The following is a 13,738-nucleotide window of genomic DNA, read 5'->3' as shown; positions in this document are numbered from 1 at the left end:
ATAGACTCTCGGTCGTCGCGCACCATAAAGCCGCGGTCCTCCCGCGGGCGTAGAGCGGCTTCCGGTCGCTCCCGTGAAACAGGAAGAGCTGAGAAAATGGCAGCGGGGGCGAGGGGAGCCCGGGGCAGCCGGGGGATGGAGGCCGCTGTCGGGAGCTGCCACGCTTGGCGGGGGCTGCTGAGGGGGCTGCTCCTCGCTCTGCTGGCAGCGGGTGAGGCGGGCAGGGAGTGAGCGGGGTGGGGAACGGCCGGGTCGGCCCTGGGTTGGAGCCGCGGTGGGGCTGAGGCGGGGGCGGGGGGGGCTCGCCTGGGCCCTGTGGGGTAGTGGGGCTGGAATCCTCATCTTTTCCTTCTCTGGGCTGGGGGCTTTCTTCCCTTTCTCCTTTCTTCTCCCCCAGCCCTGCTTAGGGAGGGGGCTTGTCTTTGCCCTTCTAAGCTGGGGAGAGCTTTTCAGTGTGGGGGGGTTTTCTGGTTTGGCTCCTTCTGAATGGGGGCGTCGTGTCTTCTCCGCAGGTTCCTGCCAAGGCAATTCTGTCGAGAGGAAGATCTACATCCCCCTGAACAAAACGGCGCCCTGCGTTCGCCTCCTGAACGCCACCCACCAGATCGGCTGCCAGTGTGAGTACAGCTGCAGGTCCTCGAGCTGCTCAGGGGGTGGTTGTGCCACGTTTGAGGAGCTCTAATGCCTAGAATTGTAGAATCATTAAGGTTGGAAGAGATTTCTAAACTCATCCAGTCCAATCATCACTCTGATCCCACTGTGTTTACTGAACCCTGTCCCAAAGTGCCACGGTGACGTGTGTTTTGAACCTCTCCAGAGATGGAGACTCCCCCACTGCCCTCGAGCCACTTCCTCGAGCGGACGCTGTCAGCTGCCACCCCAGGGCAGCCCCGCTGCGCTTAGTCCATCAGATAACAAAGGGTGCAAGGTTCTCTTGGCTCTTTTTCCTGCTCTGTGCGTGCTGGCATTCGAACAAACAGCATATGCAGTCCTGCCTACCCTCTCGCCGGTGTTTCTGGCTGGGGATGTTGACAAAGTTCTTGTTTTTATTATTACCCTTCATGTGAAAGTGCTTAGGTTTTCATCCATTTTTTTGTGGGATGGGGCAAAATGGACTCAATTTGATGTGATAACTTGATTGTTGTCACAATCTTTTGCCCCTTGTGCTCCTCAGTGCCTCCTGCTGAGCTGTCAGAGCCCTGTGGGGAGGAACAGCGCTGAGCTGTGATCCTCAGGGCTGGTCCTGTCTCCTCGGAGCACCTTCAGGCTCTGCTTCCCGCTTCCCTTCTTCATTCCTCTCAGTCACAAGACACTCAGTGTTTGATCAGCTGAAGATCCTTAAGTGCTTTGATGTAATTAAACAAAAGATGCTTTTAAAGCATGAGTGCTCATTTATTCTTCTGTACTGTTCAGGGCTTTTTTCCCCTAGCAAAGGCCTCTTCCTTGTTCTCTCCTGCTTCCAGCTCTCTAATCCCATGAGCTGTTCTAAAGCCCTCAGTAAGACACTGTCTTGCTGTCCCTGGAGATTGGGGTTGGGAAAGATGTAGATCACCATGAAACATGATGGATGTGTTGTCTTTCCACAGCCTCGATCAGTGGAGACACGGGCGTGATCCATGTGGTTGAGAAGGAGGAGGACCTGAAGTGGGTGCTCACTGATGGCCCGCACCCACCCTACATGGTTCTGCTGGATGGAAACCTCTTCAACAGGTCAGTCTCCGTCAGCTTTTATCTTTCCAGGGTGACTGGATCCCAGAAGGTCCCTAATTTGGTGATGAAAACAGCATTTTTCAAGTGACACCTGGCAGGATCAGCCCTGGCTGCAGTGCAGTACAGTGAGGTTGAAAAGCTTGAGGTTTTACTGTAGTTCTGTGCCTGAATTTATTTCTTCTGCAGTGGGCTGTTTTGCTGTGAGAAAAGCTGTGCTCTGTGTGAGTTCTTGTGCCATGTTCATCGCTGTTGCAGTTACTAAAGTTCATTAAACAGCGCAGTTAAGATTTGTCCTGGGCAGAACCATAGAACTATGGAGGCGTTTGGGTAGGAAGGGGCCTCCAAGCCCCATCCCACCTGGCTTTGAACATCTCCAGGGATGGAGCAGCCACTACTTCTCTGGATGACCTGGGCTGGGGCCTCCCCACCCTCACAGCAAAACATTTCTGCCTAAGATCTCCTCTCAATCAGCTGAAAACAAATCCCCCTCATTCTGTCCTTGCTCTCCCTGATCAAGAGCCCCTCCCCAGCTTTCTTGGAGCCCCTTTCAGCACTGGAAGCTGCTCTAAGGTCCCCCTGGAGCCTTCTCCAGGCTGAACAACCCCAACTCTCCTAGTCTGCCCTCATATGGGAAGTTCTTCAGCTGTTGGATCATCTTCATGGCCTCCTTGGCCTCTTCTGGACTTGCTCCAACAGATCCATGTCCCTCCTGTACTTCCAGAGCAGGAAAAAAGTAGCTGAAGTTCTCTGCTTGTTGCTGTGTGTGTAATCTTGTGCAGTTTTGAGAAGAGGAAGGGATATGTTGGTTATTTTGATCAAAAGCATTATTGCTTGCTCAGCTGTGATCTGTGAGCAATAACATGTCTTGAGTTGTAACTCTTCATTAATGAATTCGTCATTTCAGTCCTATTTTCTCTTTTTCCAGGAGGGTGATGCTGCAGCTGAAAGGAACCTCACGAGTGTCTGGACTTGCTGTGGCCGTTGCCAAACCGAACCCTCCCCAGGGCTTCTCCCCGGGTTTGAAGTGCCCCAATGATGGGTTTGGTAAGGAAATGTTCCATCTTTGTCCTTGTGGGGAAAAGGAACGATGCCTTCCCGCTCAGAGAAGTGTAGAATGGCTGAAACTGCGGCTACACGTCTATGCCAGCTGGTGTTTGGGATGACAGGCTCACTGTGTTCACAGAATGGTTTGGGTTGGAAGGGACCTCAAACCCATCCAGTCCCACCCCTGCCACGGGCAGGGACACCTCCCACTGCATCAGGGGCTCCAAGCCCCATCCAACCTGGCCTTGAACCCCTCCAGGGATGGGGCAGCCACCCCTGCTCTGGGCAACCTGGGCCAGGGTGTCCCCCCTCCTCACAGCAAAACATTTCTCCCCAAGATCTCATCTCAATCTCCCCTCTTTCAGTTTAAAGTCATTTCTCCTCATTCAATCCCTGCACTCCCTGATCAAGAGCCTCTCCCCAGCTTTCCTGGAGTCCCTTTCTGTACTGGAAGCTGCTCTAAGGTCTCCCCAGAACCTTTTCTTTTGACGTAGCTGGTCTGAGCTGGATCTTCATCGTTTCTTACCAAGGGCTGGGGCAGGGGTTGAGGGGAAGATTGAGATAAGCTGCCTAAACCAGCACTGACTCACTAAAGTGTTAAACCTGACCAAAGGCTGTTGTAATGTCTTTGTCTTTAACATTTGAAACTCCTTGTCCACCTGTGATCTTTCAAGTGCCTTGTGTTCACATAGATCATTTGGAATCTGTATTAACCTCTCTGTGGGCCAGTTGCTGCTTTCTAAAGCACCCCCCTGCCTGCCTGAGTTCCCCTTGGGGTTTCAGTTTAGGTTATTTGTGCAGCAAATTTCACGTGTTTTACCTTGAGAGGAGAAATTGCTGCTCCTTCTGCAGTCCACAAAAGCTTTCTGCTGCGAAGGACAGCGCGTACGCTCCTGGGATGAGTCTGATGTGTTGGCATTTGTCCTGTTCCTACCTTCCTGCTGCTTGCGCAGTGTTTAGGTGTTAAAATGATTGGTACTTACGGATCCTTAGGGGGCTTCCAGTACACAATAAGCTCAGAAAAAGCGCCTTTATGCCTTCTTCCTTTTTGAAGTGTAATTTTTCTCCGTGTGCCTTCTCTGCTCTCTCAGCATGTGATAAATGCTCGCTACCTGCTCGTGCCAGCCTCCTGGTGTGGAGTGGCTTTCAGCGTCCGTGTTTCTCATTCTTTCTGCCGCATGCAGTGACCAACTCCATCTCCACGCTTCTGTCAGCTGGTTCCTTGACCCATGATGGTGCTCGTTCTGTATTTGCTGCTATTTTCTCAGCAGGCTCTACCTCTCCCCCACTCTGATATTCTCTTGCAGGCTCAGATTTGCCCATTTCTTTCTCTTTCCAGGTGTATATTCCAAAGATTATGGCCCTGAGTTTGCACACTGCAATACGACTGTGTGGAATCCTATGGGGAGTGGCCTTTCCTATGAGGATTTTGACTTCCCTATTTTTCTCCTTGAAGATGCCAACGAGACTCAAGTTATTAAGCAGGTACTGCGTTTCCTTGACGAGTAGGAGCGGGAAGCCACAGCACAGTGGAGGAAAGAGGGCAGAAGTTTTGCTTTCTGCCAGCTCAGATGTTGAAATCCCACAATGATAGAATCATTGAGGTGGGAAAAGATTTCTGAGATCGTTGAGTCCAGCTATCAGCCTAACCCGACGGTGCTGAGTATGTGAAATCTATAATAAAAAAGCATGGTATGATTTTATATGTTCTACACAATGCAGTTAGAGTGAGTTTTGTAACGGTTTTGTTTCCATCCAGTGTTATCAGGACCATAATATCCCTCGGGATGGATCTGGCCCTGAGTACCCGCTCTGTGCCATGCAGCTTTTCTCCCACATGCACGCGGTCACCAGCACAGTGACGTGCATGAGGCGCAGTTCCCTCCAGAGCACCTTCAGCATTAATCCAGGTGAGCAGATTCCTCTTCCATTCTCATCTTTGAGGTCCCTTCCAGCTCAAAACATTCTGTTTCTATGACTTCATACCTGCTGAGCGTAAGTTTGATAGAACCACTGGTGGGCCCCAGCTGACGAGAAAGCTCGTTTCTCACCTGTTGCTGCTGTAGTCTCAACTCAGACACTGTTGTTTCTCTCCCTAGAGATTGTGTGTGATCCTCTTCTTGATTACAATGTGTGGAGCACCTTGCAACCTATCAATTCCTCTGGAAAGGTCGATCCGGATAAAGAAGTTATTATGGTCGCTACACGAGTAGGTACCTCGTAATCTCACTTTGCAGCATATGGAGTGAAAGGACTCCGGGAAGATGTGGAAATATACTCCTCAGATTTTCATTTATTGCCATGTTCCAAACCTTTTAGATCTTGTTGGCTCTTGTGAGCCTTTTAGTGGTAGGTTTATCTATTGTTTTACTACAAGGACATCTGCATTTTGTTTTGCTGTGTTATTAACGTGAGAGTTCCTTCAGCATATTCTTCTCTGCTAGAAATACACAAGTAAAAATAATGTCTGTTATGCTTTATGAAGATACTTCTCATCCTGGAAACGTTGCAGAGGGAGACTGCATGGTTGGCTCATCTGTGTTTTTGGGGGAAGGCTAAATCACATGGAGATTTTGGTGTGTGTCACACAGTGAGTCAGTGTCGGAGCTGACAAAGTTCGCTTCCCTGTCTAGCAGCCTGTTTTGCACTTTACACCTCCAGAGATGAAGTTTAAAACTTCATTTATCACTGTCTCAGAGGCCCATGCTGAACAGTGGTGTTAAAATTCAGGCACACTCGATAATCTGAGTTTTCGGGTCAGGGCAGCAAGGGGTGGTAGCAGAACTCTACAGCCTCAGCAATGCTGCTTGGTATTTTAGGTTTTGTTAAGCAGGGTGGTTTGGTCCTTCCCTTATCAGTAGGATGAGTGGGTTAGGATAGAGGTGCTAGATTTGCTTTCCCTATACAGTTTTCCCCCATCTGTGTGTGCGTTTCTTACCCCTCCTGTTTGGGCCTGCAGATTGACAGCCATTCCTTCTTCTGGAACATCGCACCTGGGGCAGAGAGCGCCGTCTCTTCTTTTGTGACCCACTTGGCTGCCGCTGAAGCCCTTCACAAAGCCTCAGATGTTCATCTACTGCAAAGGAATATCATGTTCACCTTCTTCCAAGGGGTAAGAGCGGCATCGCTCCACCATTTGGCATGTTCCAGGATAGCCAATCAGCTCTTGGCTCCCTGCAAATGAACTCTTTTTCCCTACTCTTTGTGTGGAGTCGTTTGTCTGCATCCCCACGCTGTGGTTTTCCTCCGCTCCCCTGGTGAGAACAGGATCTTAATTGCACTGGGATAACAGCAGCAGATGGAGCTTCCACTGGGACGACCCATATTCTGCCCTCCAGTTCAATGACTCAAACTTTGCCTACCCTCCTGTATCCCTGTCTGTGTGTCTGACTCTCTCACCCCCATTCGGATGAACGGCGATGGCCAGGCTTCAGATTCTCTGAAACAAAGCCCAGAAAAGGCTAGATTAAAAATATATGTGTTGACAGCAGCGAAATGTAGCTCATTGCTGACAGCTCAGCACTGGAGTTGGCAGCTGTGGAAGAGCAGAGCAAGCTTGGGGAGGGGGGACTGATGGCCAACAGCTGATGTTCCCCTCAAGGCATCTACATTGATGGCTTCTTTTGTGTGGCTTTGTGAAACTGTGTGATTCCTGTTTGATTCCCATCCTTCTCCCTCCTCAGCACAGACACCCCTGGTCGGAATTTCCCTGGGGGAGCTGGGCATACAGTGCCACGGAGTTTTTTGTCTTGCTCCCAGGATGTAGGAGGGATGATAAGACTTGGCTGTAAATGAGTCAAAGGGGAAGTCTGGTGGCTGGCAGACTTCATCACCCTTCTCTGTTGCAGGGATTCTCTTCTTAGGGGCACTGCGTCGTCCCCAGGCAATGCTTGGCTTCTTGCAGCTCCTGTGACAATCTTATTTCTGTCATCAGCCTTCCCTCACTGTTTTTCCCCGGGAAGCAGACACCTCTCCTTCCAGGAAAGCTGCTTACGTTTCATTCCTGGAATGGAGAATTGCCCTTTTCCCTCTCTTGCTGTCCTCCTTCATAATGACTTACGCGAGAATAGAGACTATTGCTACCTCTCTGCTGTTACTCGCTGTATCTTGCTAGATATCTGCGCTTACTTAGGTCTAACGTTGCCTCGGTGCCTTTCTTTCTTGTGGAAATTCACTAGCTGTCCCTTGGATTTTTTGCTCTTCGCCTCTTCTGTCCTTTCCTCCACACCTTCCCAGAATATCCTTGCCTTCAGAGCCAGGCACAATATAATATTTGCACTTTTCAGGTGTGCCAGGCTCTGCACAGCTTCAGAAATACTTGGTGCAAACAGTTGGCCCTGAAACTCTTGGTTTTGCTCGACCTCAGCCTCTCGGATATCACTGTTGGCTGTGCCAGGCAGCTCTCTGTATGCAGTTCATGTATGATTTTGTTTTGCTGTTGCAGGAGACTTTTGATTACATCGGCAGCTCACGAATGGTGTACGATATGGAAAAAGACAAGTTTCCTCTCCGTTTGGACAACATTCATTCATTTGTGGAGTTGAATCAGGTGGGGGATAAGTTAGGGGATCTTTTTTTCCCTCCTTTCTCTGTTGTTCTCCCAGTTTTGACTTTTCCCTGGACCTCCTTGCTCTGCAAAACTTAATGATGATCAGTCAGGTATTCACAGTGGGTTTATTTTTCTCTTGAAGGTGGCTCTAAGGAATGGCTCAGCTTTATGGATGCACACAGACCCTGTCTCTCGGATGAATGCTTCTGTTGGGGTGCAGGTAATGGAAAAAAATCTGTAGTCGTTCATCTAATCAAAATGCTGTGGATGATCAGGATGTTAAGGCTGAGGGCAAAGTCCTACACCTGGGTCAGGGCGATCCCAAGAATCCCAAGCACAGATCCAGAGAATGGATTGAGAGCAGCCCTGAGGAGAAGCATTTTAGGGGTGCTGGTGATGAGAAGCTTGCCATGAGCCAGCAGTGTGTGCTTGCAGCCCAGAAACCAGCCGTATCTTGGGCTGCATCCAAAGCACTGGGACCAGCAGGGCCAGGGAAAGGACTCTACCCCTCTGCTTCTGCCTGGTGAGACCCACCTTGGAGCCCTGTACAGTTCTGGAGCCCCCAGAACAGGAGGGACATGGAGCTGTTGGAGCGAGTCCAGAGGAGGCCATGGAGATGATTCCGAGGGCTGGAGAACCTCCTGTATGAGGCCAGGCTGGGAGAGTTGGGGTTGTTTGACCTTGAGAAGAGAAGGCTCCAGGGAGACCTTAGAGCAGTTTCCAGTGCTGAAAGGGGCTCCAGGCAAGCTAGGGAGGAGCTCTGGATCAGGGAAGGCAGGGATGGGATGAGGGGAATGGTTTTGAGCTGGAAGAGAGGAGCTTGAGGTGAGATCTTAGGAAGAAGTTGTTTCCTGCAAGGGTGGGGAGGCTCTGGCCCAGGTTGCCCAGAGCAGTGGTGGCTGCCCCATCCCTGGAGGTGTTGGAAGGCCTGGCTAGATGGACTTTGTTCCTTCCAACACAACCCATTCCATAATTCTATGATGTTAACCTGTCCAGAGAAATTACACATCCAAAACAGCGCTGGTTTTAATTCTTTCAGGTTAGAAACTTGCTGGATATTCTGAGTAGCAGCAGCGTGGGAGCAAACGTGACTTTGGAAGAAGTTGAATTTTCACAGCCTCTCCCCCCGTCATCCTTCCAGCGCTTCCTTCGGGCCCGGCACATCCCTGGGGTGGTCCTGACTGACCACCAGACTGCTTTCCAGAACAGGTACTTCTCCAGGTGCTGGCTGGGCCACAGCCGAAGGCGCCAGAGCCGGCAGAGGGCACCTGAGCTCCTGCAAGGGGTTCCTGCCCAACATACATGTGGAACGTGCTCTGGGGGGAGCAGAGGAAGCAGACATGTGCCATGTAATTGAACAAGCGCAACATAATTATTCTGACAACCGAAAGAAATCCAGTTTTGTACAGAAAATGTTCCCCACAGCTGGCTGGAAGCCAGAGGTGAGCAAATGGCAACTGAGCGTGCCTAAGCCTCATCTGTTCTTCCAGAAGCGAGCTGCATTTTCTTTTTTTTTTTTTTTTCTAATTCAGCTTTCTATTTGCGATGGCAGAAAGCCCCAGGCATTGGAAAGGGCACTTTAATTTACCCCACATGACCCCACTGCAGCATGTTCCTTGGGGATCCCCTGACCCTCTTCAACTTTGGAAGTGGAAATGTAGGGTAGAGGACAGTCATATGCTACTCCCCTCTTCCCTAAACTCTTCAAATGGTCTCTTTCTTTTCATTTTCTTCCTTTTCTGCTGTTTCCGAGAATCTCTGTAGCAATCAGGGGGGAAGTAGCTTCCCTTTCACCTCTAAATCTGCGCTGCTGTAAAGGGATGAGAAGAGCTGGGGTGGAGGAAGGCGACACTCAGTGCTGCGTGACCCATCTTTAGGCTGGAGGGATTAATCCCAGGGTGGCTGAGAGCGTCAGGTGCAGAGATCTCACACTGGGCTTTCCGCCCAGTTCCCAGTTCAGCTGCATGTGCTGCAGACTCCTCGCTGTAAATCTCTCCTAGAGTTCACTTGGAATTCCTCGCCACCTTCAAGATGAGGCATTAATCAAACCCACTGGCATGACTTGCATCAAAATCCCTCTTCCCGGGAGACCTTCAGCATTGGGTTGTCCTTGCCTCAGTTTCTCTGCCCATTTAATAAATTGGGCTGTCGCCCACCTGAAAGCTAATCACAGCTTGTAAATTGTGTGGAGATCCTCAGATGGGAGAAGCTGCGGAAGGGCCAAGTTAATTATAAAGCCTCATTAAATGGTTTAAGGAGCGTGTGGCAGGGCAGTGCTTTGGCAGGGCTGTGTCTTTGCTCCCAGGAGGCTGCTCCCACTGTTTGCTTTAGGCACAGTCTGAATTGAATTCCATGCCCTGTGGTTTCTTTTTGCCCCTCCCCAACCTCTGTTTGCCTCCTTCTTTTCAGATACTACCAGAGCATGTACGACACTCCAGAGAACATCCGGATGCAGTACCCCGAGGGGCTTAGCCCTGAGGAGACCTTGGAGTACGTCACAGACACCGCTAAGGTTCCTATTTTGTGTTTTCTTTAGCTGCTGTGTCTGGGGTGGATGGGGCTTTGGGTTGGGGCAGAAAGAAGCAGGAGAGAGAGAGAAGGGGCAAAGCTCTTTCCAAAAGGGGCAGGGAGAAGGTTGGGGTGCTTTGTGCGGTGACAAAGGCGATAGGCACTCGAATGCGAGCGCAATCTAAGTGTTTTGATGGATGTGTGGATTCTGGCTCGCTCTCCTTGCTTGTTTTGCTGGATCTGCCTATCTTGATTAACACAGAGCGCTCTTCCTTTGCAGTCCCTGGCAGACGTTGCCACAGTGGTCGCCCGTGCTCTCTACCGGCTTGCAGGGGGAGCCAACAACACCTCTGCTATTCAGGCAGATCCAAAAACGGTACGAGCAGATGGAATTGAGTCCCTGGCAGCTCTGATGAGCCCTCACGTACTTCCCTTCTGTCTCTGTTTATATGTGTTTACACAGCATGCTGTCCTGTCTGTCTCCGTGAGGGCTTTGCCTCCCCCCTTCTCTTTCCCCTCCAGCTGAATGAAAAACCTTTCACCCTTCTCTAGTTCCTTGCCTCTCGATCTCAGGACAGGCATTAAAGCTTCACGAGCCCCCTTCCAAATCAGAGCTCCTTCATCCTCATTCCACAAAGCAGAAACCAAGGTGAAACGACATTCTGTGCCACAGGATCAGCTAAGGAGGCAACAGAGCTGGAATCAAACCAAATTTTCACAGCTCAGTCCTGAATTATATGCGTTTGTGGCATAGAGCCTCTCTTTTTTGGTCCTTATAGTGGGAAACATCTGCCAGCCAAATAATGTTGAGAGTTGTAGCTGTTAAGATGGTGTTTTCGCTCCTTTTATAGAAACCAATTTCCATCTCTTTCCAGGTCACTCGGATGTTGTATGGCTTTCTGATTAAAATGAACAACTCCTGGTTTCAGTCTATCATCAAACCAGACTTAAAAGGAATTCTGGGTAAGAGCAACACAAGGAGGAAGAACACGGGAATGGGTTTGATCCCATGTGGCAGCATTCTGAAGTCCCCTGCTAACATTGTCTGCTCCTGGCCATCTCCTCACCGATCCCATTTCTCTGCCTGTTCCAGGTGATGTTCCCCAACACTACGTCGCCGTTTCCAGCCCTGTGAACACCACCTACCTTGTGCAGTTCGTTTTGGCCAACCTCACTGGCACGGTTGTTAACCTCACCAAGGAAGAGTGCCTGAACCCCGAGAAAACACCCAACGCTGAAAAAGAAGTAAGTATCATTGCTCTCTGCAACTCCCTGAGAGGAGGTTGTGGAGAGGAGGGAGCTGGGCTCTTCTCCCAAGGGACAGGGGACAGGACGAGAGGGAATGGCCTCAGCTCCACCAGGGGAGGGTCAGGCTGGACATTAGGAAAAAATTTTTCACGGAAAGGGTCACTGGGCAGTGTCCGAGGCTGCCCAGGGAGGGGGTTGAGTCCCCTTCCCTGGAGGGGTTTAAGGGCCGGGTGGACGAGGTGCCGAGGGACATGGGTTAGTGACTGATGGGAATGGTTGGACTCGATGATCTGATGGGTCTTTTCCAACCTGGTGATTCTATGATTCTATCCGTGAGAGTGGGATGATAGGCAAGGGCAGATCCGCTATTCAGTTTGCTGGTTTCCATGGAAAGCTGTTAGGAATGCTTTCTACTGCTCATAATGGACAGGCTGAGAGAGTTGGGGTTGTTCAGCCTGGAGAAGGGAAGACTGCGGTGAGACTTCAGAGCAGCTTTCAGTGCTGAAAGGGGCTCCAGAAAAGCTGGGAAGGGGCGCTTGATCAGGGAATGGTTTTGAACTAAGGGAAGGTAGATTTAGTGTGAATATAAGGAAGAAATGTTTTCCTGTGAGGGTGGGGAAGTACTGGCACAGGTTGCCTAGAGAGGTATCGGAGATACCATCCCTGGAGGTGTTCAAGGCCAGGTTGGAGGGGGCTCTGAGCAATCTGATCTGGTTAAAGATGCCCCTGTTCCTGCAGGGAGTTGGACTGGATGACCTGGAATGGTCCCTTCCAACCCAGAGCTTTCTATGGCTCAAATGGGAGAACTGGGAAAAACCAACAAGGGGGCATCTTAGCATCCAAGGGGAGTAGTGGAGTGGGCAAAAGGATCCTCTTGCAGTGAGAACAGTCCATAAAGCCTCTCTCTTTAGAGATACCGGTGAGGTTCTAGAACAAGGGGATAGCCTGGTTATTTCCTCGTGGCTATTTGCAGTCTCCTACTCTCCCATTTCCTTTGCAGATGTATGATTACGCCTGGGTGCAGGGTTCCCTGGACCCTAACTCAACCTCACGAGTCCCTTACTGCGTTCGGTCAACCGTTCACCTGAGCAAAGCGCTCTCTCCTGCCTTTGAGCTGAGGCAGTGGGGATCTACTGAATATTCCACATGGACAGAGAGCCGGTGGAAAGAGATCCGTGCCCGAATATTTCTGGTAGCGAGCAAGGAGCTGGAGGTGAGTCCCTTCTCATGGCAGGGGCTTGGAACTGGATGGGTTTTAAAGTCCCTTCCAACCCAAACCATGCCATGATTCTATGAAATAGAAGCAATTTAAGTGGCACAGAGCCTTTCTAACACTGTCAGGCAAGCACAGTGCACTGACTGTGTCTTGGTACTGGTGTCCTGGAGATGTGTAGCTTAATCCCAGCCATCCCTGAAGTGGTTACCCAATATAAAAATGTTCCAAGAGTGCTGTAGCGGCACGTGAGTGGATGGGGACTGCTCCAAGATGTCCAGGGAGATGGGGAACAGCAGCCCTACCATGCATGACGTGCTGACTGGAAGGAATCTAAGGCCTTAACCTGGTCTGGCACTTCAGGAGAGGTTCTGAGCAGGAGGTGATCTCAGTTACTCCAAAGCTACTGGCAAGCATGACCAAGCTCCCATTCAAGGCAAATTCTACGTGGTGCTGCAGGTCTGTGTTTGTAACAACAATGCTGAGTGTTTCTCATCCCTTCCTAGATCATCACGCTAGTTGTGGGCATCATCATTCTGGTCTTCTCTCTCCTCGCCACATACTTTATCAACGCCAAAGCAGACATCCTTTTCAGCATCCCGCGGGACCCCGGGGCTGTGGCTTACTGAAGATACTCTGTGGGCTGGAGAAGTTTTAGCCCTTGGATTACAGTTGTCAAAGATAAAACTACACTGGAATGCCCCTCTCTCTGCATAGGGACGCAAATGGTTCTCTCCAGAGCTTCCGTGCTTGGGTTCTGGGGGCTGAGCCATAAAACCTAAGAGACTTTCCCAGGAAACTGTGCCGACCGAGCCCTAAAGAAACCATGACTGAGAAGTTCCCAAAGCCTTTCTTTTTAATTTGTCCTTCTGAGCAGCTTGAGAGGATCAGCCACAGAGACAACAATGTGATGGAGGTGTTCCCTATGTGAAGGCAAAGGTGGAAAGGGTGAAGGTGTTTCTCTGGGATGTAGGTGGACCAGCAGATTTCCGTGGTGTCCGACAGCACAGGTTGCCTGTTCACATCCAACAGTTGTGAATCTGTGTATGCTACAAGCCAGGGAGGGCGAGGTGTGTTTGATGGCAAATGTCCTTTTTTTTAATGGTGCAATATTTTCTGGGGTTTGTACATATATAAATAGTTCTGTTTAATTAAAAAAATCTCCACTTACAAATGAGCCCATTGCCTGTTTGGTCTCGGTTGCTGCCAGAAGGACCACAACACTGGGTGTTGTGATACGGTTTGTTCTCGGGAGAGATAGAATTTGTCTCATTTGTGGCTTGATTTGTGTTGAAACATTGAATTCTTCCTACGGCTTGGCAGAAGAAAGGTAGGACAGGGAGTTAACTCAGCAATGTTTTAGCCTGTTAGCTCTCTGAGGATGGGATGGCTGAGCACACCAAACAGTGCTCTGTGCGCTGGGATCCTAATCTTGGCACTGGTATAATAAGCATGGGGTTTAACGA

At 50.2% G+C, this 13,738-nt stretch overlaps 1 protein-coding gene across 1 annotated transcript; it reads left to right on the top strand.

Annotated features, from left to right (window-relative positions):
* The first annotated feature begins 73 nt into the window (after positions 1–73).
* NCSTN (nicastrin) lies at positions 74–13,446 on the top strand. Its single transcript, XM_069878734.1, has 17 exons — positions 74–211; positions 513–617; positions 1,587–1,710; positions 2,636–2,754; positions 4,094–4,239; positions 4,514–4,664; positions 4,854–4,963; positions 5,714–5,866; positions 7,199–7,303; positions 7,446–7,523; positions 8,343–8,512; positions 9,713–9,815; positions 10,092–10,187; positions 10,687–10,774; positions 10,905–11,056; positions 12,060–12,272; positions 12,779–13,446. Exons 1-17 carry the CDS (start codon positions 97–99, stop codon positions 12,899–12,901), a joined length of 2,151 nt encoding a protein of 716 aa, XP_069734835.1. The 5' UTR covers positions 74–96; the 3' UTR covers positions 12,902–13,446.
* The last annotated feature ends 292 nt before the right edge of the window (positions 13,447–13,738 follow it).

The sequence above is a fragment of the Phaenicophaeus curvirostris genome, chromosome 29 (genome assembly GCF_032191515.1).
Source record: "Phaenicophaeus curvirostris isolate KB17595 chromosome 29, BPBGC_Pcur_1.0, whole genome shotgun sequence".
Classification (NCBI taxonomy): Eukaryota; Metazoa; Chordata; class Aves; order Cuculiformes; family Cuculidae; genus Phaenicophaeus; species Phaenicophaeus curvirostris.
The sequence above is the reverse complement of the archived record's forward strand: the minus strand, read 5'-3'. Positions and strand labels throughout refer to the sequence as shown.